The sequence below is a fragment of the Akebia trifoliata genome, chromosome 15 (assembly GCF_017979445.1).
Source record: "Akebia trifoliata isolate Shusen 1 chromosome 15, ASM1797944v1, whole genome shotgun sequence".
NCBI lineage: Eukaryota > Viridiplantae > Streptophyta > Magnoliopsida > Ranunculales > Lardizabalaceae > Akebia > Akebia trifoliata.
The window spans coordinates 26,289,048-26,315,031 of NC_141389.1; the positions used below are offsets into that span (position 1 = coordinate 26,289,048).

Here is a 25,984-nt window from a genome sequence, read left to right on the forward strand (position 1 = left end):
AGGTGGACTGCCCGAGGACTCATTTTTCATTGGAGAAACCTTCCTCGTTCCGTAAGTGCAAATCGGGCATTGTTTGCTTCAATAAAACGCCAACTCCAACTGAGCTTCAAATATCTATATTTAGGGATGAAGTCTTCCAAACAAACTCCAACTAGGCTTCATTGTTTCATTTTGAGGATTTGGGCTCTATATCACAATTCACTATTCATATATAGAGTCCAAAGAGAATTTTAAAGTTCATGTCTCTAACATCATTTATCTTTTTTAAATACCTATTATATCTTCTAATTTGCATAAATACCAGTTTTGACTTCTGTTTTTTGTCTCCACCTTATTATATTCGTCTTCTTATTTTTTTGAGTGTGAATAATGTTTTAGATACTCGAATAGTGATTTTGAAGCCTGGATTGGTTGGAATTCAAAAGTGATTTAGAGGCTTCAAAATGAAGAAAATGCCAATTTGTAGAAAAAAATTTAAAGCCCATGGTTGGAGTCGATCTTGCCGGCCTAATTCTAATTTAAGGGCTAACAAATCCGTAAGACTTTCTTTCCAAGCCTAAAGGTAGAAAACATTCCATGTCGCTCCTTCTGAATAAAGGATTAGCTAATGAAATTGGCAAATAGACGAATTAATTGGGAATTTACCCATTAATTGATTTAGTAATATTTTCTCTCTTCCCACTAATTTTATTTTTACAACATTCAAAATCTCAAGAACAAAGTAGGGTTTTTAGGGAGGTTGAAGAGGATGTGTTTTTGTTTTAAAAAAAAAAGAAACTATATTTGTATATTACCTAGAACATGACCCTTTTTCCAATGGGTCACATTGGGAGGACATTTACAATTGAAAACTATTTTTACATCTCTCGGATGCCATCCATTTTATAAGATCCAACGACATATGACGGTGTTGTAAAAAACTTTGAAAAAATAGACAACATCCGAATGATTGTCATAAATAACCTCCAAAACATGCACAATCAAGAGAAATCTGTCTGACACCCATGGACAAAAACTATTGTCAATCGTCACTGCAAATGTACATCATAGATCACATACCCCTAAAGTAACACACGAGATCAATGGCCTATAATCAACAATCTGGTTGAGATTTATCGGACTCACACTTAGGAGATCAAAGTCGAAAATCAACCTAATTAGATGGGACACTTATTCATAACGATTCGCTAGCCTCAAACAAGGCTTTAAATAGAGCATCAAACATACAACTTATAATATCACATTATTTTGCAGTCGAAGAAAAAAAATTTAACAAAAGAGATGGTTACAACAATTATTTCCACCCTCTCCATTACAAACATCAAACCATATGTAGTAACTCAGGCAGGACCAATCAAGCACAAGCAATATCAACCTACCTACACTATCTCTAGGCTCTTAGTCAAATAATGTCCATTGATGCTCAACATGTTTCTAATTTATGTTACCAACAACAAAACACAGAAAAATTGAATCCAAGGAACCCAAAACAAATTCTAAAACATAAGAAAAAAGACCTTATTCTGTCCAAAACTTCACAAATGCAGCAACAAAGGCTTTAAGTACTTCCCAAACTGGATTAGTTTGTTCCTTGGATGGCCCTTCCCATGATTCACTGCCCATCGAGACATCCACAAAGAAGATAAAAAAAATAAACAATTGTAGTTCTGATGATGCTGTGTTTCAAGATTTTATTTGTAATAAAAAAGTTTGGAACTTGGTTTTAGAGACTTACAGTTTAGTTCTGTTTAAAGTGGAGTTCCTTCCTTCCTCAGTGGTGCTTAAGGTATTCTGAGCTTTGCTTTCGATCACAATTGCCTCTTGAGAGAGTAATTCTTGACCAGTACTGCTCGTATTATCACCATTGGTGTTCTCGGTGTGGGCATCATTTGAAGCAAGTTTAGACTGAGTGGAGTTCCTTCCTTCCTCGGTGGTGCTTAAGGTACTCTGAGCTTTGCTTTCGATCACAACTGCCTCTTGAGAGAGTAATTCTTCACAAGTACCACTCATTTTATCGCCGTTGGTGTTCTTGGCATGGGCATCATTTGAAGTAAGTTTAGCCTGTAAAGGCACATAAATAACATACCATATTATTCTATCAGATAGATTGCATATGACACACACACACACACACACACATATATATATATATATATATATATATATATAAGAATTTATTAAAAAAGGGGGATTAAAACTGGAGGCCGAGATGGCCCCCAATACAAGAAGGCAAAAAGGCAAAAGAAGAAAACTAAAAAGCCAAGGAAACAAACTACCCCCCACCCCAAAAGCCTTATTACAAACCACAAACCGTTTAAATCCTATCCAAGCGACCCAGTTATGTAAATCATCGTGATCAGTACCATCATTGAAGCCTTATCACAAAAATTTGGGGTCAACTGAACAAATCCCATTCCTTCTCCAATCTTTCCATCCTTATATAATAGATTTTCCTTTTTTTTTAATAGGTGAAGGCCTGGTTAGTGACAGGTAATAACGTTAGTGGTTAGCATAAGAAGTTTGGGTTCAAGGAGGTTTGAACCTAGGACGTGAGAACAACTCTCCACACGTCTTACCACTTAGCTAAGTGGCACTTAAATGGTCTCATTATATAATAGAAGTGAGGTCATGAAAATGGTCTCTTTGGGGTGTTTACTGATCATCAATTAGAATAAGGCTTTCCTCTTCAAGAACCTAAAGCTAACCTCTTAGGATTGTAAAAATCATTCAATTTTGGAGATGGGCTATGGTCTGTCCACGACATCGCCCACCAATTGAATGGTTTATTTGATGTATAGGCCGATCATATGTACGTACAGGTTCCCCAAACCATGAAATTTGATAGCGAAAACATCAAATATTTTCTCATGAACACATATAGACATAGGATCTCAGGATGACAATTCAATCTTTAACTAGAAGGTGGCATGTAGGGTCGTGGGTAGCAATTTTGTAATTTAAAAAGTAAAAGATTATATTTTTTGTAATTTTGAAAATTAAGGAAAACGTTTTTCTAGGGTCGTGGGTAGCAATTTTCTGGGTTTTTTTTTTACTAAAATGACACTGATTATATTAAATATATATATAAAAGTGGGGCATTTACGACCACTCAAATTTTGGTGTTGAACCACTTCTACTCCACCTTCTCTCGTTATAATATAAAGCTATTGGCAGGTGACAAGGATCAAAAAAGATACTCACAAGTTATAAACATAATCAGGCAAGAACGGGACATAGGTAGTAGCCTCACCTCAGTTCCTGAAACCAACTGGTTATGATCTGATGTCTGCCAGGTTAAGCCATCATTGCAAGATACATCAACTTGAAGGTCTTTGGACTCCATAACGCCACTTATAACTTGGTTTGCCGCTGATTTCTCATCCATGGCATCAAAATCATGCTTTTCAGATACCAATTCCACTTTCTTAGTCTCTTCTTTTTCCAACGTGCCCGTTAAGTCATCATCCGACCTTCCATCCATGCCTCGAGATAGTTTAGTAGTAGATTTTATTGGAAATGTTTCCACTATTACATCTGTCGCCAGATGAGTCACATTAAAAGTAGACGCCTCTACGATATTTGGGCTAGTTTGCACATCTTTATATAGCATCTCTTCATTCACAAGCACCGAAAATTTACTTGCATCGGTTTCTTTATTTTCTTCATTCACTGAAATCCCATTAATATATCTGCCATTGTCAGTAAATTGGCTGCTCGATGTACCGACTGGTTCTTCAGTGATATTTTGGTGATCATTGGAAACCAAATGAGTTTCATTTGATGACAAGGACAAATGACTTGGAGGTTCAGTGGAAATTGATCCCAGAGGATACTGGTCATAGAACGGGACATTGTTCTGTTCATCTGTAGTTAATTTAGAAGGGCCAAGCACTCGATTCTCTTGGATTATTTCTCGAACAATTTCCCGGACTGTGTAGAAAGACCCACCAACCTCTTTGTGTGTGAGATTGAGTGAGGGGAAGTTCCCATTGTTTGAATACTGGTACCTGAAAACAAGTAAATATTACAAATTCCAAAAAAAAAATACTTCTAAAAAGAATCCCATAAAAATACTTAAAATCCCAATAACTAGAATAAAAACAAACAGTAGTTGACCAGGCTTCAGAGAGATCCACAAATCAGAAAGTTCAAGAAAATGAATTGTGGTCAACAAGTTTTAAGGAAACATGAATAATTGTCAACTTGTTAAGAGGAAAACAATATTCCAAAAAAATTGGAACATAAAAAATCCATTTTTCAATTAATAGTTGCAACTTTAAATTAAGTATGAAGGAAAAAAATAGGGTTTAACAATCAAGACAAGTAGATCATCAATGTTGATAGACTAATATCAATATCACCGGGATAGAAAAACATCATAAGTTATTAAATCTAACAGACATTTGTGTTGATACTTGTAAATTGATACAAACTCTTTTGAAATGGATGCTGGGAAAGAAATCATATTTGCATATGAGACAAGAATTTAATATTTTCAAAAATAAAGTAAGAAACATAGTCAATCAAACTGAAATGAGCATTTTATAAGGCAGTGGTAAGATCAGTTTTTTTTTTCCTTTATGGATCTGAATGTTGGGCAATCAGGAAACAACATGTCCATACATTGAGCGTAGCAAAGACAAGTACGCTTATTAGAAGGATGAGTGGAAAAACTAGAAAAAATAAAATTATAAATGAATGCATTCGTGAAAATGTAGGAGTGGCCCCAATAGGTGAAAAACTAAGGGAAAGCCAATTGAGATGTTTTGGTAATGTGCAACGAAGGCACATTGCAACCCAATTAGAAGGAATGTAAAAGTTGAATGTCTAAAGAGTGCAAGGAATCATATCTTGTGTGGGGCGAATGGTGAGTTGGGGGAATCACATCTTGCTTCATTGTGCCTTTAGTTCGAGAATTTGGAATCATCTTCTTTGCCTTTTCTATGTTTTTCCCAATTCGGTTCTTTCCTTGTTACCGAGTTGGAGCTTCAATGTTTTCTATGGCAGGAAAAGATATCCTTGGTCCATTCTCCCATTTGCTATTTGTTGGGGGTTGTGGAAAGAGCGAAACAAAAGGGTCTTTTAGGGGTTGGAGAAATCTCTCTACGATGTTATTTTTGAGATTTTGGGCTTGCTTTTCCTTTGGTGCAAGTTGAGTAAGGATTTTGAAGGGGTTTTCTTTGAAGACTTCGTCCTCAAGTGGGAAGAGCTTTGTGCTATGTAATGTAGTTGGGCTGGTTTTGGTGGTTTCTCTTTGTTTTGTTTTTTTGGTCTTCCTATCCATGGGGGCCACCTTGGCCTCCCTTTATTTTATTTTATTCTCTTTCTAACAAATTTATACTGATAAAAAAAAAGTATGAGGAAGACCAAAAAGAACATGGATAAAGGTAGTGAAAGAGGAGATGAGGACCAAAGAGAATGGACCAAGAATAAAGACAAAAGATTCTTTGTGCGCTCTTTCCACAAATCTCTTTTGCCTCCTTTTGACTTGACTTTCCCAGAATCTGTAATTTGGTCTTCTCTTTTCCCTTTTAAAGTTGCTATCTTCGTTTGGTTAGCCTCTTTGGGGAGGATTCTAACTTTGGACAATTTGATTAAGTGTGATTTTTCAACACCAAATTTTTGTTTTTTGTGTAAGAATAATGGAGAGTCTGAAAATTATACTCTTTTAAATTGCCCCTTTTCTTCCTTGGTTTGGTCTCATTTCTTAAATCTATTGAAGTTGGATTGGGTCCTTTTGCTACTTTTGGTATGTTTTGTGGGTGGACTAATGCTTTCTCCAACAAAAAAAGGTATCTTTAGGCTATTCTTCCTTTTGCTATGTGTTGGGGGCTTTGGAAAAAGACGAACAAAAGGATTTTCCTTCGAGAGGAAAAAGCACTCCATGAGGTCATCTTGGAGATTAAGGGATTTTGTTTTCATTTGGTGTAAGCTTTGTAAAAACTTCCAAGGAGTTTTTTTTCCGAAGTCTTTGTTTTCAAGTGGGAGATGCTTTGTAATGACTAGTTAGTTGGGGGTTGCTTTTGCTTTCCTTAGTTCTTTTTCTTCTATTCTTTTCTTTTGTAAAGAGGGCCACCACGGCCTCCAGTTATCTTTTTCAATAAAATTTTATACTTATAAAAAAAAAAAAACAAAGCTTTAGATAAAACTGAGAGAACCAGATTCATTCAATTGACCCCAAATTTGGGGACACGGTTTTGATGATGGTGATGGTGCAGATGGTTTCTGCTGTCATACTTCTAAATTTCCTCTACCCACAGACGTAAACTAACATTTAAAATAGGTTATTAGTTGTAACATTTCCCAAACAAAGCTTTCATGTGGCGAATGTTCATTAAATCCTAAGACCACATATATTTGCATTAGATTCTGACACTCATACCAGTACTTTTGCACTTCTTGTAATTCTTTGAATTGGGGTAAAAATCCATATGACAAAGAAAAGTAAACATTTTTGTAGGAACAAAACCATCCCAGCAATGTCACAAACTCACAATGATGTCTTTTTCGCACATGAATCTAAACAATTAAAACAAAAGGTTGGTATCTTGAAATGCAAGAGAGATCAAAGAACATTACTTCTTTATAAAAGATTCAACCATTGCCTTACGCTCCTCCTTTGATCGTCGAATTCGAGACTTCTTCTCACCAGAATCATTGCCCTTAGCTAGGGCAAATGTTCGCCCAACCCATGCAACCTTTATAGAATACATGATGTCAAAATTCACCAAGTTTTAGGATTCAAACCTGCACAACACATAATAAAAATTAGTTGCACACTCATGGACGTAGGTACTTATGAATTCATCTTCTATTCTTTCCTTTCTCTTTTAACAGGTAATCTAGGATTGAACCAAATGCCTCAATGTTGAGACAACGATGCAGTCCAATTGCGACATGGCCTCTGTATAGCTCCATTGTCTAAAAATATTTCAGGCACTTTTTGAGTCTAGAACAAATAAGGATGGTTTGCCAACAACAAACAAACCTAGAAACAAGGTCCCTAAAATGGATGCTTTTAATCATTTAGGCAGAGTCGTATTTTTTGTACATAGTATCCTATATGGCATACGTTGGTTGCACCCCTTTCACACATGCCTTATGTACCAGTATTGGTAAACCATACTTACGGAGATTCCTTTAATAGTTTTGTGGTTGTTACGGTGTAACAAGGGTGTGTCGAGTGGTAGATGACTTTGCATCAACTAATAATCCTAATGTTTCATTCTCAATGTCTGCAGCCTAAATTATTTATTTCCAAATTACGTAAAGTTCTACAAAGAACAAAGTTATACAAAATAAAATAAAAAACAAACGAAAGAAATAAAGAAGCAACAAAAGATGATACAAGTACAACTGAACAAAACATCACAAGACGGCCAAATCAAGCTTGTTAGCAACTCCAACGCACTCTGCATCCCCCTCTCAATTGCCATTTTGGAGAGCTAGAGCCCTATGAAGGGTCTCCAACACACTCTCCATTTTCGAGAGTGGAGTTTTTGGTCAACAAAAGAAGAGAGTGAGATTTAGAATCTCTACCTTTTGGCAACAAAGGACGATGACCGTTAGGTAGGTCCATGGCTTATAGCTGAATTTTGGGTATAATTAAAAAAACATTAAAATATTTATGGAGATTCATTTTGGATAGCACGGTTGGAGTGCATACCCCTTGAATATCCAAAATGACTTTCCTTAATGGAATGTCTAGTCTTTATGGATATCCCCATTGGAGTTGCTCTTAAAACTTGGGAGTTCATATTGGTAGGTAGACCGAGGCACAATTTCTTCGAAATCTAAAGCTAATCAACTATGAGATTCACTCCAACATTACTCAATTCCCCTGAGATTCTGTCACCTGGACGCTTCAAAAATGGAAACCCAACCCTAATCAAATACTTCAAATTTTCACCTCTAAATTTGATGCCCATAACATAACTTAGCCGTGTATCTTCCGTAACTTGGTAACATAGCCCTGAGTACTTAAATGTGTGAACACACACACACACATTTACACATTGAGCAGAAAATGAATTTTAAGTAAAAATAGAGTTTGACTTAAAACATTAACTGCTAATTTTTTTGATCAAGTACAACTTAATTTAATCTAAAATTGTATAAAATATCTAATAATAATCGAAAAATTAAACATTTAATAGCAGAAACAAAACATGGACATTGACCCATCCTAATCCCATAGGTAACCATCACTCAGAGCTCAAACCCATCCGAGAAAAAACAAGCTTAAAAGATCACAAAATAACTGAACCAACAAATATTTAACAACCCATCAAATAAGAAATAAAAAAACCTCAAATGGATTTTCATGGTATATTAACAACCAAGAAGAAAGTGTGGACAGAATATAATCATAAAAGATAAAGATTAAATTGTATACCTGGATTTCTCAAGAGAAGAGAGAGAGAGAGAGAGAGAGGGAAAGAGATGGGGTTTTAGAAGTTAGAACAAGATTTGAATGCCGAAAACCCTCGACATAGAGAGTTCAGTACACAGCCACTCGAGAGTCGGGACGCTATGTTAGCACATGAGACATGGTTTTAAAACTCGGAATTCCGTCTTGTCTCGTCCTTGTCGATACTGACTTAACTCAGTTGACAATTATATATTTAAAAAATTATGATAAAAAAATTTAAGTTGTTTCCTCACAATGTCATATTTTTATTTAAAAATAATAATTTTCTTTTATCAAAAATTAAAATCGAGTTTTATTGATTAAGACGAACTTTATTAACTAGACTGAACAAGTTGAATTATCTTCTTTCTTTAACAATACCAAGATGACTCGTCCGAGTAATCTTGTAAATACAAAATTTTATATCATTTATACTAGTAGTATGAAATTCGTTAGAGATTGAGATTACTCGGATGGGTCATCTCTATCTTAAAGATCATCCGATGAGATAGTCAATGTGAATTTGTTATTGAAATGCAAATCGCCGTAAGATGTGAATTGGACGTTGTCGCAAAAGAAAATGATATTAAATAATTAATTCAAATATTTGTTATTTATACAAAATTTAGATTTTGTAATAGAAAATATACTATAATATAATAAGACAAAAACTAGATTATTTATATTTTATATTAAATAAATTTAAGCAAGGGAACTCAGAAGAGTCGTCTAACTCCATTACCATCCATGTACGATCCATACTAGATGTGACCAACTGCCCATCCTCCATCCTCTACGTTCTTGACAACCCATCTGTCTCAGTAGATTCTTTTAGTGGCATGTTTCAGTTGATTTAAATGATTTAATTTGTGTAGACGAGATGAAATGGATGAGTCAACCCGGTATACAGCGAGGGGGGCACTACTTGCAGATTTCATATTACAGATAGCACTCCATTGTACAAAAATGTCCCAATTTTTTTAATTTTTCTAATTCCCATATTACCCTTATGTGTTGCACATCAAATGAGTAATCGAGTTGACTCGACCAAATCATTAAAGTTGAGATAATCAAAACATAAATTCATAACTGGATTGGTGAGATATTTGAAACCATGGCTGAATTGGTGATAAATTTGGAACCACGGTTGAATTGGTGGGAAGCTGTCTAATTGTTACTGAGTTAACTTGACTGAATCATTCAAGTGAGACGACCGAAATTTGAAACCATCACTAAATTGGTGAGAAATGTGAAACAATGGCTGAATTGGTGAGAGATTTGAAATCAGGATCGAGTTGGTGAGATCCATTAAATTATGTATGTCTCATCATTGCACATGAAGGGTTTTAGATTGAGATGCTAAAAAAGGATGTGTAGTAGGAACGCAAATATTCGAACCCTTTATGTAAATGTAAACATTTTAAAAAGGGTAATTGTGTAAGAATAACTTGAGATAGAAAAAGGGCTGGGGTGGAAAAATATTTTCCCTTCGAAAGGTTTTGGACTACAAAATCATTTTCCGGAAAATATATAATCAATGTAAATGAAAATCATATTTTCCTTGGAAAACCATTTTTCGACCAATTTTTAATGTGCAAAACACCAAATTAAAAGTGCCTTGTAAGTTGCCATCATATTAGTAAAAGTGCCTCTGGGCTTTGCTATATCACTTTGCCTTCTTGTTTTGCACGCATGTGTGTTTGGGTTTCTCCCGGCTTACTTGCATATTAAAGCTGTCTAGTGCCCTGGTAAGCCATTTTAACAAGCATGGCTGTGACATTACGGCAAGGTGAACCCTGAATCACCATCAAAAGCTCAAATTATAGAGCAGCTCATCAAAAACATGCAATTATGAACAAGCCCGATACAGAATCCTATTTTCAAATCAAATATGAGATTTAACAATTAACAAGTGAAGATTCTCATTCAATTTTAATAACAATTTGTCTCACACAGTGCCTTATGCCCATAAAATGTGAAATTTACGCAAGAACTTCCTTACATAACTTATACGTATATACCAACATCAGCCTTGTTGCAAAAGTAAAATACTCTTGTAATTATTGATAAAAGTCTTCTATTATCGATGTGGTCTACAGGTCTCATGAAATTTACACAAGAACTTTCTTCGTATCTTATACATGTATACCAACATCAGCCCCACCATATATGTAATGCAACTTGTTTTAGGACTAACGGAGAATGAAATTTAAACTGTAATTTCTTCCTAATAACTACAAATCTTCTCGTTCTTGTATGCATTTTGTTTCATCTTTCATTGATTTTGTAATTTGATCTAGGATTTCGAATTCACGTGTGTGATTAAGATAAGGTAGCTAACTATGAATAAACTGCAAAAAGAAGTAAAACCTCTGCTAAGAGTTACAATTTAGAGGAAGCTAACCATCAAAATGAAGAATATTCAAACTCTCTGCTTTGGTGGTGACTACATCTTGCTGACGTGGATGATGGTCGATGGTTCCATTCGCAAAATGCATCTGACCTGACAAAGACAAGGGAGGAGAAGTCATGAATATATTTAGCAAAACACATCTAAACATTGTGAGTAAACTTAAGTATGATTTTCTGACCATTGCATGAGAATTCTGCTGGTAACCACAATTCTGTATGAGCTTGTAGATTGTCGATTCTTAATCATGATTTTTGATAGACAGCACAGAAAATCTCAAACCAGATTGGGTTTTAGTAGTTTCGAAGGGGTCATCTGATCTTCAGATTTTGGTTAGTCCTAAACATTCATCTTCCAATGACCATTGTCCGTGCAGAGGTACAACTCTTCAGATACCATACGGAGCTCAGAAAATCCAACATTTGTTCTAAGAACATGCTCCGTGATAATGATTTGATCATAACCATAGATCTCGTTAAATATGTCGAAAGTATAGATGCAGTAATTAATTTCAAAAGTTTTCCGTTTCATGTAAAATGAGACCATCAATCTAATTAAACGAACTATAATTTTTTTTTTTTTTACACTGCTTTAATATCCAAAAAATATACATTAATATTAAAAATATGAAAGGGGAAAAGAAATGTTATTATTCTTTCAATTTATCTAATTCTTTCTCCCACTTGAGCCCGAACATTTGGCGGCCAAAAGGTACAATGAGATTATAACGGAAAACCTGCAATTTATTAGTAACTTTCTTTAGTCCTCAAAGGAACATTTTTAGAAGTAATTATATTTAGAAATATATATATATATATATATATATATATATATATATATATATATATGATGCACGTGGTTCTAGATCATGCAACAAAATTTAAAATCTTGTCTTGACAATATCTTGGTCAGGGGAAATATATCACTGTTCCGACAGAAACACTGAGTACTTCGGAGCCAATGTTTGATTCTGGTATCAACCAAATTTCAAGACAGTCCAAGACTTAAAAAACATGGCATGCAATGCAACCTACCACTCCTATGTCTTAGAGTGCAACTCTAATGGGGATACCCATCTCCATCTCCATTAATACGTAACCATGGGCTTATGGATAGCCACTTTGGATATTCATGAGGTATGCGCTCCAACCGTACTACCCAAAAATACTATCATAAATATTCTAATATTTTTTTAATTCAACCCGAATTTTGAATGGTCTCAAATTGCAATATTTTTCAGCCAACCATCTGAAATTATTCCCTCCAAAAAATGGAGAAGTCATGTGGAGCTACCCATTTTGGGTTGTGGGATGGGTCGTGTGTCGGAGACCCCTATTTTGGATTTTAGGGCCCAAAATGGCATTTGAAAAAGGATGGATAGAGGGATAGGTCGTGTGTTGGAGTTGCTCTTATACCTGACCCACCAACAGATTGATCAAGTCCAAACCTTTCAATTGGCCCACCATCTCTTGGACTGACTAGTCTAAATCGATCATGTTGGCAGGTCAAATGAACAATAGACTGTCTTTGGATACATTGTTTCTAATGTGTTAGCTCCACCATATATTTTCCATATATTACATGCCAATATAAGTTCCCTAGCGACAATTATTAAAATGACTCACCTTATCATTGATAGCACGCATCTGTAACTTCAAAGACTCGGAATCTTGGATCCATTTGGTGTCATTTTCATTCACTCTATTAGCCCATGCTTTCTTCAGGGTTAACCGCCACTCGGCAATATTGCTCCTTATTTCCTTGTTGAGTTCAACCCACTCTGGTGCACACCCATTTTTTGAGAGAATTCTATATAAGGTATCTTCTGCAGGGTCAGTGTGCGGGTTAGTATCAAGGTTGAGGGGTTTCCCCTTACCAGGTAAGTTCTCAAACTGTCCTTCTTCCATGGAATGCCATATTCTTTGCTCAACAACGTTAATGATGTCCGTCTCTGACCTAACCAAAGGATAAATTACACAATCAAAGACAGATAATATAAGAATGTACTTATGTACTCAAAACTAGAGCCATAAACCAATAATGTCATCTTCTTCCCTCCCAATCCAACCCCTCATGTATCTTGTTAGGGCTGACATGGCTGCCATACAAGGAATGACATGGAGAATTGGTTGTTGGGCTTGAGAGACCCTACCATTTTCTGAGGATATCTTCTGCCTGGCCGTGAGGTTTACGTGATCTAACAAGTTGCTAGGGTGTCAGCATATGAGGGTTGATGGGGGTAGGTCACTTATGTCCGAGGTAGATAAGATAAACTGCCCACGTACAATGGTCATATACATGAGAATCCATGTCTTATGTGTCAGTCATTGTCCTATGTGCTAGGTCATGTGCCATTGTAAATATGTATGTGTCAAGAGTCATTATACATATGTTTTTGTACGAGTTCTTGTAAATGAACCAAGTTGTTGGGCTTTGGAATAATAATGAACCTCTCTAAAGCCTAGTATAACTCGCTTGAAGATTTGATATTTCCTTCTGGTGAAGGGTGAAAGACTTCGCATACACTTTGAAGGATGAGTGTTGATTCAGTGTCCAAGCCCAATCTTCACCTAGCACGTGGCGAGCATATACCCAAACCAAGTGCCACCGACATCTTGACAGTGTACAAGGAAAAAAATCCCGTACTCTATGTTGCCATCATATTAATAAAATTGCCTACGGACTTTGCTATATAACTTTGCGTTCTTGTGTTGTTTTGCACACGTGTGTGTGTGTGTTTGGGTTTCTCCAGGCTTACTTGCATATTACAACTTTTTCAACAAGCACAGTCGTGACACTAAGGCAAGTTGAACTCTGAATCGCCTTCAAAAGTTATTATAGCGAGTAGCTCATCAAAGCATGATTTTAAAACACGTTTTGACGTCTCACCGAGTCATCCAATTTGTTCCATTCATCCCGTTCAACAATGAGATGATGGACTGACTTTTGAGAACACATCAAGTTTGAGATGACTTGTCTATCCGCCTCGTTGGTGGGCGACAAGGAGACGAATCGGATGAGTCATCTCGATCTCGGACGAGATTTAAAACCATGATCGAAGACATCGAATTAAGAACACAAACCTGATATGGGATCCTAGTTTTCAAATCAATTATGAAATTTAACAATTACAGGCAAAGATTCTCATTTAACTTTAATAACAATTCGCGTGCCTTATACCCATAAAATACGAAACCCTAACAAAAAAACAAAACATCCGTTAAATTAAACAACTACTTTTAACGATGCCTTAACCTCATAACATACCAAACCCTAACCCTAACCAAAATAAACGAAGAGGAGGATAAGAACAGATGAACCTAACGGCGTTACGTTGGCCACGGAGTTCAGGAGGGAGTTTGCGATCATTAACGGCGTCTATGACGTTGGAAAGGCGATCATCGAGCTTCTTCTCTGGCTTGTATGTAGATGAATTGGGCTCGAGATCGGGTTGGGCCCGTGAAGAAGAAGCCCATCTAGGTCCGACGAATAGGAGAAGAGTAGGGACACGTGGTGATCTCGTAATGGACGATGGCACTGCTACTGCTGCGATCGTTCTCGCCACCCGCGTTGCCATGATAGAGCAGGAACGAACATCGCTTACGTCTCTCTCTCGCTTGGATTAGTTTAGCGTCATGACACGTGGCGTGCTTTTAATAGCTCGCCTGCTCAAATTCCATACAACTACATGCATTGAGAGATCAATGGATCGGATCATCCGACCGTTTAAAATCCGACTCGATAGCCTATGGATTGTTCTAAACCAACCATTTTACGATTCGATAAAATGTGAGAGATTATGTACTTTAAATTTATATATATTTTTCTATAAATATATAAATTTATTTGTATTTTGTACATCAAATCCAATTAAATTGATTCGATCTAAACTTGATTTGGTCATTAGATTGGATCTGGATCTTAGTATTGTGATCCTGTGAAGTATAAAAAAATATGACCTTCATCTACTTTGAACACATTCTATTGAAAGTCTTATAAGCATCCACTAAGGCTTAAAATAGGTCGAATGATGTTAAATCACTCTGTGTGTATATATATATATATATATATTTAAATTGTGTGATCAAATAGTGATTTGATCTCAAAACCTCTCTATTTTGGAAATCTTGACCATTATACCTAACGTTGAAGAAAGGTAGTTTGAAAAATATAAAAGTATAATTTAAAAAGTAATATATTATTCAGATCTTGATGGATATAGGAATGGATCTGTATTTGACTTGGATCCGACTTGAATCTATATTTTAATTCGGATATACTCGAAGGAACCAACTCACTAAATTCGAATTCAGATCACTTGAATTTCGGATAAAATCCATCTAGCATCCACCAATATTGAGTTGAATCAACTAACTCATCTCACCTCGGATGAGTTGAATCATTTACATTGATTTAAAATCATTTATATATATATATATATAAGGAATTATATATTTTAAAAGGTGGATTACTAGATGTTGAATCATGAAATCTTATTTTATACATATGGCAAACATTAAAATAATTAATAAAAAAAAAAAAAAAAAAAACTATCATTTTATATTAAAAGGTGAAATAATCTCAAAGGTTGCATTTTTAAAAATATGGTCCAAGGTGTCTCTAAAACAAATTGATAGATATTTCTGACACCAAAATTTTGAAATATTGTCCTTACAAGAACCTCTTGAAACATTACTTCACTAAATACTCAAAATAATCTTTATAAGTCTGATTTAAATATTTAAAAAAAAAAAAAAAATTTCTTTCCATAATAATTTGATCAATTTTTATTAGACCCATAAGAGAGGATTAAGGTCAAGAGACATGCAATCAATTTTTAAACATAGGAATTTCTCAAATATTCACTGAAAAATTGAAGACCATGTGCATGCGAATAGAATATATATTTTATTTAAAGCCTTAAAAAGATATTTTAATTATTTTCAATTAATGTTATAAAAGGTTCTTGTAAGCAGGGGTGGAGACAGGTTTTTTGGTTAGTGGGGGTAAAGTGCTAATGATGGTCAACTGATAATCTTGATTTTCTTCTATGCAAATATTGGGTTCGTTACAACAAATGATGGTTAGCTAATAATCTCCATATATAATAGTGGCAAAATATTCCCACTAAAATCATAGATTTTAGAATCTGTAAAAGAAAAACTTGTCTTAGGCTTAATATCTTAAAATTTTATTTCCTTCAACATTAAAGTCTCAAGAATAAGAAAGGACATTTTTAAGAAATTCAAAATGATGGATTTTGGCTAGAAACTAAAAAATATCATTTTTATATTTTTCAAAATTTTTCTAACTTGTTTTACGAACTTATTTTGAATGACTAATAATGAAATGACTCAAAAAAATATATACAGTCCATACTCGGTTGAATGGCAAGTGCATAAAACCATAGATTTTTTTCTTTGTGTATCTTGAAGAAAAAGATCTATGATTCTATGCACTTGCCACGTCAACCAAGTACAGACCAAGTATGGTTTTTCGAGTTAGATTATCACAAATCTTTTTGAATTTATCTAAATTGATTCTCCTTCAAATAATTATAAAACCCAAACTTTTTTTATTATATTTCTCGAGAGCGAATATCAGTTTAGTCATTTTTCATTAGTATTAGGAGATCAAGGCCATTGGACACATGATGTTAGTTTAAAAAAATAAACAAGGGATATCTCTATTATCCATCAAAACATGGGGGCTAAATTTCTAACTTTTATTTCGAACTTCAATGGGGTCCCTGCAAGGGATGCAGGCACAAGTTTATCTTTAATATCGATCAACGTGGAGGTTAAATTACTATTTTTTTTTCTTCTAAGAAGTTGGATAGAAGTTGAAGGTGACGACCCTTTAGTCATTTTCCATATCGATCAATATAGGTACCCATCGGTTCTGATCCTCAAGAATTGAATGAGAAAAAAAAAGTACTTCAAATCATTATAAAAAATTTTCCTCTCAAAAATTAATATATTATTAACAAAATTATTAAGTTAGTTATAATTTGTTATATACCGAAGATACAAATTAATGATTTTTCTTTTCAAAGATAAAAATTTATCTCAGTTAAAAATAATAAATTTTTAGAAGAGAACTCATTTTAAGCTCTAATTGATAATTTATATGAAAAATTGAAGAATTTTAGATCATCTATAGTATGAATAGAACTGACCAAATAAATGGGTTCATACTCCCGAAGGTATCCATTGGATAGAACCTATGGTTCGGGTTCCTATTTGTTTGGTTTCATTTTAGACCTAGCTCTAATTAGTTCCAATAAAAAGAGAATCATAATTGGAATTTTCGATTCCAGTTCGATTATATGGATAGCCATTGACACCCTAATCTACATGGATGGGCGGTCAAGAAGTTTTCCTAATTTAGTAAGAATTTTTTTTTTCATCTTAAAATTATTTATAATCTAAACGTTGTCTTACGTGGGAACCATAGAATATAATAGTGGGTCCATGATGGGGCTATTATACACATTCAATAAGAATGATTTTGCATTACTTTGGTGATGGGCCCATCCTAGCCGTTCAAGTCTTAGAAAATTCAAACGCATTTACACAAAAAGCTTCCTTCCAAAAAACTTGTTTGTATTTCAATAAGTAAGTCACGTTGCCGCCCGAACTTGTAAACTACCCTTCACCACAATAACACACACCAAAAATAAGAAGTCAAAAACAAACAAACAATAAATAAATAAATAAAAACCTTTAAGATTCCATTCAACTTCATCGTCCATCTGCTCGAGTCAACTCAGTAACTCACTAATTTATAAGATAATATTGAGCAGCGGAGCCAAGAACTTGCCCTGACACAACGTGAAAAAAGCCTATAATTAACGGCCTAAGACCATTGAATTTCATAAAATTCGACAAACTAAAGCACCAAAGTTTTCATTGTCAATTTTTTTTTATGGACCAAAACTGTCAAATTATTGGAGGATGAGAGAGATTTGATGGTTCTAAGCCGTCTAATTGGGGAACATAAAAAATTTCAATGGCTATGGGCCGTCGAAATTGAATTTCTAAAAATTTGTGGGTTTCGATTTGTCAAATTTTCTTGTCAAAATTTTTTATTTTTCACATACTGCAAGGAGGCAATTAAGAAGGAAAAAGTTTTTGTGGGGGCAACTAAGAGGGTAATTTCTTTTGTGCGACTATATAAATTGTAATAGCTCATAACCTTCTTGACTTTTAAGATTCTTATAAGGGCAAGTGCCCCCACTGCCTCTAATTTAAATCGGCTTATGGTAATATCAATGGGTCTGATTTCGACCGTAGAAAAATGACTCATGTAAGCCCGAAATCCAACTATGGAGATTTTATACATATTTTATTGATATGTTGAAACTTGAGAACGTGTGTTTTTTCTTTAGTCATTTTCTCAGAGTCAACATAACCCAAACCTATATGGATCATATTCAGGAATTTAATGAAAGAATACGTGATCCCAAATTCTCAATCACGTAAATATAAATTTCAATAATAGGGATTTATTCTAAGATTTGTTTTATCGAGATGCTTATAAATTTCAATAGTTGTATTTTCTATTTACCTGGCTACGATACAGGGTTAGAGCCAGGATTTTGTCTACTTGGGGGAAATTAAGAGCTTTAAAATTTTGAAAATATTTGGGGTGGGGGTTTAAAAATTCTTGTGCGGGCACCCATTGTCCCCGGTGTAAATCCATCCCATGTTGGATCATAGGTTTATTTTAAATTATATTGTAAAACTCATTGAGTCAACTTAAAATTTGGTTTAATCTAGTCTAAAAGTTCACCTAGCCAGATTAAAACTAAATCTAACTATGTAGTCACAATAAACTGACTCAAAATTCACTCACTTGATGTGGCATGTGCACAGAAGCATAGATCTTTTTCTTTAAGACACACAAGGAAAAATATCTATGGTTACGTGCACGTGCTATGTCAAGCGAGTGAATTTCAAGTCAATTTAATTATCATTTGGCAATTATATAACGTTAGTCATGTTTCTATTAGGGGTGTCAATGAGTTGGTTCCACATTTACCCATAACAGGAATCTAAATAAAATCTCGGTTCCGATTCTTATTGATTTCGATTTCAGGTATGAGATCCTTGAAATCAGAACAGATGTGATAGATTCTCGATACCCATTAAAGTAGACTATGTTTTTTTTAATGAGTATCTAATAAAATAGACAATTATTTATAAATGTAACCAAATACCTTATAATACCTCAATTGAAAATTAAGATCACCAATAAATTCTTCAAGAAAATCAAACTTTTGATCGAGAATAAAATCGTAGAAAGTTATAGTATGAATCATTTATTTGAGTTGAAATTGTATAAAAATATAAAAAATTTAATTAGAATACAGGTAGAGAAAAGGTAAGAAATAAAAACTTCACATTTTCTTTATATTTTAATTTTACTTCAACTACATTTACTTTAAGATATCTCTTTGTAAGCATTAAATTAGACTACTAATTTTATTATAGTGTTATAAAGTTACTATTTGAGTACTTGAAGGAGACCCGATTCTTATCAGATCCTTAAGATAGCTACCCAGAACCGACTAATTGATTTTAGGTAATTGGGTGCTCATTGACACCCTTAGTTTCTATTCCAATTATGCAAATCTCTGAGTTGATTAGGACAAGTGTTTTATGTCAAATAGATGAGTTAGTTCAAACAAGTCCGAGTCAACTCAAAATTACATCGAGTCCAAGAACTGAGGCCTTGTTCGCACAAATAGGGTGATATATTATGTGGAAAAAAAAACTTGGGACTTGGGAGTTGAAGTGAGATGGGGGGAAGAAGATTACCATTAACCAAACTGCTTCCATGGGTCCTTCTAATCTTTGTAAGATGTGTGTCATCATCATCGTATCTTCGGATCCCGAGGCTCAGTATGTTCATGAGAACCACAAAGGAGGAGAAGGGGAGAGGGTTTGAAGCCAACGTATCATCGGACTTTAACACGTATTTTTACACGCAAACACTCGACCATTTCAATTATAGACCAGAGAGTTACAACACCTTCCAACAAAAGTACGTAGTGAACTATAGATATTGGGGTGGACCAAATACTAGCTCTCCTATCTTAGTTTACATGGGTGCTGAGTCCAGTTTGACAGCATTTGCTTCAGCTCATCGTGATTTCATGGTTGATAATGCTCCTCATTTCAAAGCTCTTCTTGTGTACATAGAGGTATAAACAATCTACCCATACATGGTGCATGTGTGTTTAATGGTTCAGATGATGAGGAAGATTTTTTCTAATCTCAAATGATGTTTTTGATGCACAATATCAACCATAATAGGGATTTTTCCTAAAACGTGCCTAACTTATGTCCAAATTCCGATTTTGGTATACTATTCATTTTAATTTCCAAAACATGCATTTCGAGTGAATTTGTCACTTTTATAATCAATGAATTCGTAGATATTAAAAATGACGAACTCACAAGTTCTTAAGTTATTTATTTATTTTTTGCTAAATAAATAAAACTGATCCTTTGTGGAATAATATTGTACTGTGTGTGTGTGTGTGCCCATATGGATTGTCACTCAAAACTATATCGATTTGTTACAGCACCGCTATTATGGACATTCAATACCGTTTGGATCAATGGAAGCAGCATACCAAAATTCTAGTACCCTCGGGTACTTAAGTTCAACTCAAGCATTGGCCGATTACGCGGAGATAATAATTGATCTAAAGAGGAACTTATCAGCTGAGAATTGTCCGGTGATCGTTCTTGGAGGATCTTATGGTGGAAGTAAGTAATTGTAAACCTCTATTTAATCTTCAAAGTGGTCCACATTATGGTAACCTTCTATCCACTCTTTTATTTAGTGCTCGCATCATGGCTTCGTTTGAAATATCCACATATTGCCATGGGTGCATTGGCGTCTTCGGCTCCAATTCTTTACTTCGATGACATTATACCGCAAAATGGATATTACACCGTCGTCACCAAAGATTTTAGAGTAAGTATTGCAATTTGCAGCCCAATTCATTTCAAGCAATTTTGTCCGAGTTTTGATGAAAATTTGGGAAGCTCCCCAGACTACTTTGTCTTTGGTTTTCTATGAGGGGTCTTGTTAATGTTTACCCAGACCGATTATGTAATGGGCTGGTAAAAGTAGGACTGTCAATGGATCGGGTCTGGATAGGATCAAGGTCGATTTGGTACTGATCCAAGAAGGATTGGATCGGATCTAGGACTGATCTGATAAGGATCGAATCAGACCCTTACCAGATCGGGTTTCTTATCGGATCTCAATATTAACATCCAGAGCCGATCCATTAACTATTGGATCGAGTCAAACCCAATTACATATATAAAATCTAAATAAACTTTATATATCTCAACAAATATACAATATAATTTATATACTTTCTAACATGAATGATCCAGATCCGATCCAATAAGATATCGGATCGAAAATTTATCAGATCAGATCCTTATTGGAATCCAAAACATCGATCTAGATCCAGAGTTATTGGATTGGAACGGATTAATTTCGGGTCTGATCCAATCTATTGACAGCCGTAAGTAAAAGTAACCAAACCCAACACATTGATAGCCTTGTGGAAGACTACGACCAAGGGCTATAAGATCAGTTTATAAAAATAAGGGTTATCTCTAATTTTAACCAAAACCCTGAGGAGTGCATAAAAAATTACCCAGTAAAGCTTCAAATGATCACAAAAGTTGTTATATTTTTGTTTCTTGGATGGTGCAGGAAGCCAGTGAGAGTTGCTACACTACCATAAGAGACTCATGGTTCGAAATCGATAAAATTGCTGCTGGACCAGATGGCCTTACAATCCTAAGCCAAAAATTCAACACTTGCGAGTAATTAAACCGTAACTTATTCACTTGTAATTCAAATTACTAACCTTGAACATAGTTTTAAAACTCATCCATTTGAAATTTGGCAAAATTGACTTGATTTAATCGATATAAGGGTGGTTACTAATTAACTTCCATTTATTTGTCTTGTTTTCTTGTTAAGGCCATTAAACTCGTCAAAGGACCTCAAGGATTACCTAGAATTTGAGTACCTCATGGCAGCTCAATACGACCGTCCTCCCGAATATCCAGTTAATATGATTTGCAATGCGATTGATGGACTGCCTGACGGATCCGATATTCTTAGTAGGATATACGCAGGTCTCAACGTTATTGGCACCGGACATTCATCGTGCACTTCCATATATGATTACTTATATGACATTCGTCCAAATAACATGAGCGGGTGGGATTGGCAGGTATATATTCAGATTGCTTTATCAACTTCTTACTTGTCGTGTGATCTTAATAGATGCAATTCTAACTATCGAGATTATGTCACGAGCTAGCCCGCTACCTCTACATTGGCATTAATCATATTTTGCATACATCATCATCTTTAGTAATATTAAAAACCCTTTATTATACCACAGACACGATAGAAATAAATCACTGCACGAAAGATAACCAGATTTAGTTCGACGATGGCTTAGACGCATAGCTCAGTTGGTTTGAGACATTGCAAAACAACTTTGAGGTCGTGCATTCAAGTCCGGCTTACCCATAAAAATAAAAAAAAAATTTAGTTTGATGATACCTACAACTATAAATGATATGAGAGTGCTTCACTTGCTCAGAGAAATAAACTATAACCTGGGATTTCTTCTTGTACTTTGCTAGACCTCACAAACCATTAATAACTTTGATATATAGGGAAGCATTCAGAGGCCCTAAAAAGAGTCAAACGTTGTGTCAAATATTTTTGAATATATGAGTTAGAAGTTTCAGAATGGGCTGATTTTTTGTGAGAAGGAGATCGTCCTCACTGAATTCAGCCCATTCTGAAACTTCTAACCCCATCAAAAGTCATTTACAACTAAATGATGATCAACAATTCTTCAACTTATAAAGTTGGGTTAGAAGTTTTAGAATGGGCTGATTTTTTGTGAGGATAATCTCCTCACCATAGAGATCATACTCACAAAAAATCAGCCCACTCAGAAACTTTAGCCTATATTTTGATAAATGTTTACCCCTCTTTAGGGCCTCGAATGCTCCCTATATATATAGATATATGTATTTATACGGGATATGTCAATGCCCAAGACCTCAATAGGATATTTGCAATTTTACTAGAAATGTAATCTCATTTTATCCTTTAATGCAAGAAATTAAGATTTTTTTTTTCTATCACTGTGCAATGATATTTTTTGTACATAATGTTTTTGCAGCTTTATGATATATACAAAATTGTTAGTATATAATAATAACAATACCCTATTTTATCTCATTAAATGACAAAATAAAATTATTTTTTAAAAATTATTTACGAAAAATACATGGTTATGAAGGTTGCTAGTGTCTAAAATCTTGAAATTTGTGTATAAGTGCACAATACATTTCTGATGATCAATCACAAAATAAATTCAAGAAATCTCACAAGAATCATTGTACATGCTTCTTATTATACTTGCCATGGTTTATGTTTCTGCCTTTGTTTATCAGACATGTAGTGAGTTCGTAATCCCCACAGGCCGTGGGGAGAATGATACAATGTTCCAAGCCGAACCTTTCGATATGAACAACTACAACAAACTGTGCCAAGATTTGTTTGGTATCACCCCAAGACCTCATTGGATTACTACCGAATTTGGTGGTCATGTAAGCTTCTTACAATTTTGGATTTTGTATTCTTCCTTACTTTTTTGTTCCATTTGAGTAAAAATTAACATCTTGTTTGTTATCAAATACAGAATATAAAATCGGTACTTGAAAATTTTGCTAGCAATATCATATTCTCCAATGGACTCAGAGACCCTTATAGTATCGGAGGGTAATGAATCAAAACTTCGAGATATATATATATATATATATATATATATATAATATATATATATATTTTTTTTTTTTTTGGTGATTTAGATATACCTATCCACGTTTTGGTAAATATTTGAGATACCCCTTTGTTTTCAAACTGATTAAATGCCTCCTTGAATTCGATCTTCTCTACTATACTAATGAAAAATGATTTAAACGCTCTCATCTTCAGCATGTAACAAAAAACCCTTGATTTTTTACACTACTTTTCAACCTTAAAATTCTATCTACTTCGACCTCAAGAATAAGATAGGAATTTTGAAGTATAAGATGATGGAATTTTGGGTAGAAAATCAACGATTTTCTATATATTGAAAATAATTTTACAATAGAGGTTTAAGATAATTGGTTTTGGAAGAAAAATCAAGGGTTTTTTGTTGAAATAATAATGAATGCTAAAGTAGAGTTTGGGTTTGTCTCAAAATCTGGATTCATACCAATAGTCACATGGGTAGTTACAAAACCTATTCTTAATAGTCGTGTGTAGAGAAAATTGTTAAAAGTTGCAATGCCTTTTCTAAAAATTATGTACTTCTTTAAAGAGATGTATTCAATGTACATTTTTCAAGAGTTATGTACCTCTTCCAAGAGGTGTATTAAATAGTAATAGTTGCAATACCTTTTCAAAGAGTTATGTGCTTTTCCAACAACCAGGTTCCTCTATGAATAGGTGTTTAACTGTAGTGTTTCTTCTATTTATACTCTATCCTTCATTGCATTTTTCATAGAATTTTTCTTGATCATTCTTCATACTAGTTTTATAGAGAGAGTGTGCAAATTATAGTTGTTTTGTTGTTCTTGTGGTTTGAAGTGCTACTATTACAAGAAATAGATCATTATATCCTGAGAGATAGTCTTCAAAGTCGTGAGCACCAGTGCAGGGAGAATATCGTTTTAAGGACATAGAGTCAAACTTTAGTCCCGGTCTCATTCATATATATATATATATATATATATATATATATATATATATATATATATATATTTTTTTTTTGTATACATCACTGTAAGTGTTTTTGAATTTTATTTTAATTCAATTTCCATTGGGTATTGTTTACTTGCTTCTTCAAGAAGAAAAAGTATATTGCCATATTCAATAAGAATAACATTTTTTTTCGTTGTAAATTGAAGGCAGTGGCATTTAAGTCATTTTCTTAATTTATAATAAAAGACCAAAGTCAAGAGGTGCATGTCGATAGTTTGGAAACACACAGGGATATTACAAATATTCACCAAAATGTGGAGGGGCATGTTTATTAAATTAACTTCATTAAATTTATTTGATTATTTTTTTTATGACTTCAGAGTACTACAGAACATATCTGATAGTGTTGTAGCTATTTATACAAATCAAGGTATGTCTTAGATCTGTTTAGTTGATGAATAATTTATACTTATTAATACATGTTTTTTTATTAAGAAAATTTGTGTACAGGTTCACATTGCATAGATATATATCCCTCGGCACCAAGTGACCCAGAATGGTTGGTCTTGCAACGAAATATAGAGGTCAAAATCATCGATGGATGGATCGCAGATTACAATGCCACCCTCATCAATAAGAGGATTTGATTGTACTACATTCGTCCGTGGTGCGATGAGAAGAATCAAGCTGATTAAAGCTATGATAATGTTTTTAATAGAAGTAATGTTGGTTAACATATTGCAAAGTAACTTTGAGGTTATGGGTTCAATCCTTCTTGTGATTTTGAAGCACAAGACTCAACATATTTCTTAAGATTATTGGGAACATTAATAGATGAGATGTGCAATAGGGGGAAGTAGAGGTGTCAATGGGTCGGTTCCTATGAAAATTAGAACCATAACCTCAACATTTTTTTAGTTCTGGTTGTTGTCGTTTGATTCCAATTTTAAAATAACTGGAATCGAAATCACCAAAAATCATGGGTATCTGTTGGTTCCGATTCTCAAGAATTGAATGAGAAAAAATATTTCAAAATCATTATAAAAAAAAAAAATTCTTCTATAAAAAAAAAGGGAATTGGAATCAGTTCTAATTAAAAGGGAATTGGAACTGGAATTTTCGGTTTTGGTTCTAGGTAAATGGGTACCCCATTGATACTCCTAAATTGTGAAGTATTTAAAGGAAATAAGTAAGGGTGTGTTTGGAAAATGGGTATGAATGTGCCGAATTTACTTGGCATGTTTAGTGCGAGGAAGCTCGTACAATTGTTTTAGATACTTTAGGTGGGTCTCGGAATCTTTCCATATAATTCATTATATACATGTACAAAGTCCTTAACCGCC

At 34.3% G+C, this 25,984-nt stretch overlaps 3 protein-coding genes across 5 annotated transcripts; 1 reads left to right on the plus strand and 2 right to left on the minus strand.

Moving 5' to 3' along the window:
• Nucleotides 1-1,177: 1,177 nt before the first annotated feature.
• Nucleotides 1,178-11,137, minus strand: LOC147384854 (DNA binding protein). 3 transcript variants are annotated; one of them, XM_086425404.1, is made up of 6 exons: nucleotides 11,002-11,137; nucleotides 10,815-10,913; nucleotides 6,580-6,747; nucleotides 3,251-4,007; nucleotides 1,736-2,061; nucleotides 1,178-1,615 (listed from the first exon to the last, which is right to left on the minus strand). In XM_086425404.1, the coding sequence occupies exons 3-6, from the start codon at nucleotides 6,711-6,713 to the stop codon at nucleotides 1,519-1,521; spliced, it is 1,314 nt and encodes a 437-aa protein (XP_086281530.1). In that variant the 5' UTR covers nucleotides 6,714-6,747; nucleotides 10,815-10,913; nucleotides 11,002-11,137; the 3' UTR covers nucleotides 1,178-1,518. The 3 variants fall into 3 exon arrangements, with proteins under 3 accessions (XP_086281530.1, XP_086281531.1, XP_086281529.1); XM_086425405.1 differs by lacking the exons at nucleotides 10,815-10,913; nucleotides 11,002-11,137 and adding an exon at nucleotides 8,396-8,546 and having other exon boundaries at nucleotides 1,736-2,028; XM_086425403.1 differs by lacking the exons at nucleotides 10,815-10,913; nucleotides 11,002-11,137 and adding an exon at nucleotides 8,396-8,545.
• Nucleotides 11,138-11,417: 280 nt separating this feature from the next.
• LOC147384855 (uncharacterized) lies at nucleotides 11,418-14,450 on the minus strand. Its single transcript, XM_086425406.1, has 3 exons — nucleotides 14,141-14,450; nucleotides 12,446-12,776; nucleotides 11,418-11,556 (listed from the first exon to the last, which is right to left on the minus strand). Exons 1-3 carry the CDS (start codon nucleotides 14,395-14,397, stop codon nucleotides 11,470-11,472), a joined length of 675 nt encoding a protein of 224 aa, XP_086281532.1. The 5' UTR covers nucleotides 14,398-14,450; the 3' UTR covers nucleotides 11,418-11,469.
• Nucleotides 14,451-19,734: 5,284 nt separating this feature from the next.
• On the plus strand, nucleotides 19,735-25,288 carry LOC147384856 (uncharacterized). Its single transcript, XM_086424985.1, has 9 exons — nucleotides 19,735-20,028; nucleotides 20,413-20,599; nucleotides 20,677-20,810; nucleotides 21,570-21,682; nucleotides 21,843-22,098; nucleotides 23,345-23,500; nucleotides 23,593-23,672; nucleotides 25,022-25,071; nucleotides 25,152-25,288. Exons 1-9 carry the CDS (start codon nucleotides 19,735-19,737, stop codon nucleotides 25,286-25,288), a joined length of 1,407 nt encoding a protein of 468 aa, XP_086281111.1.
• The last annotated feature ends 696 nt before the right edge of the window (nucleotides 25,289-25,984 follow it).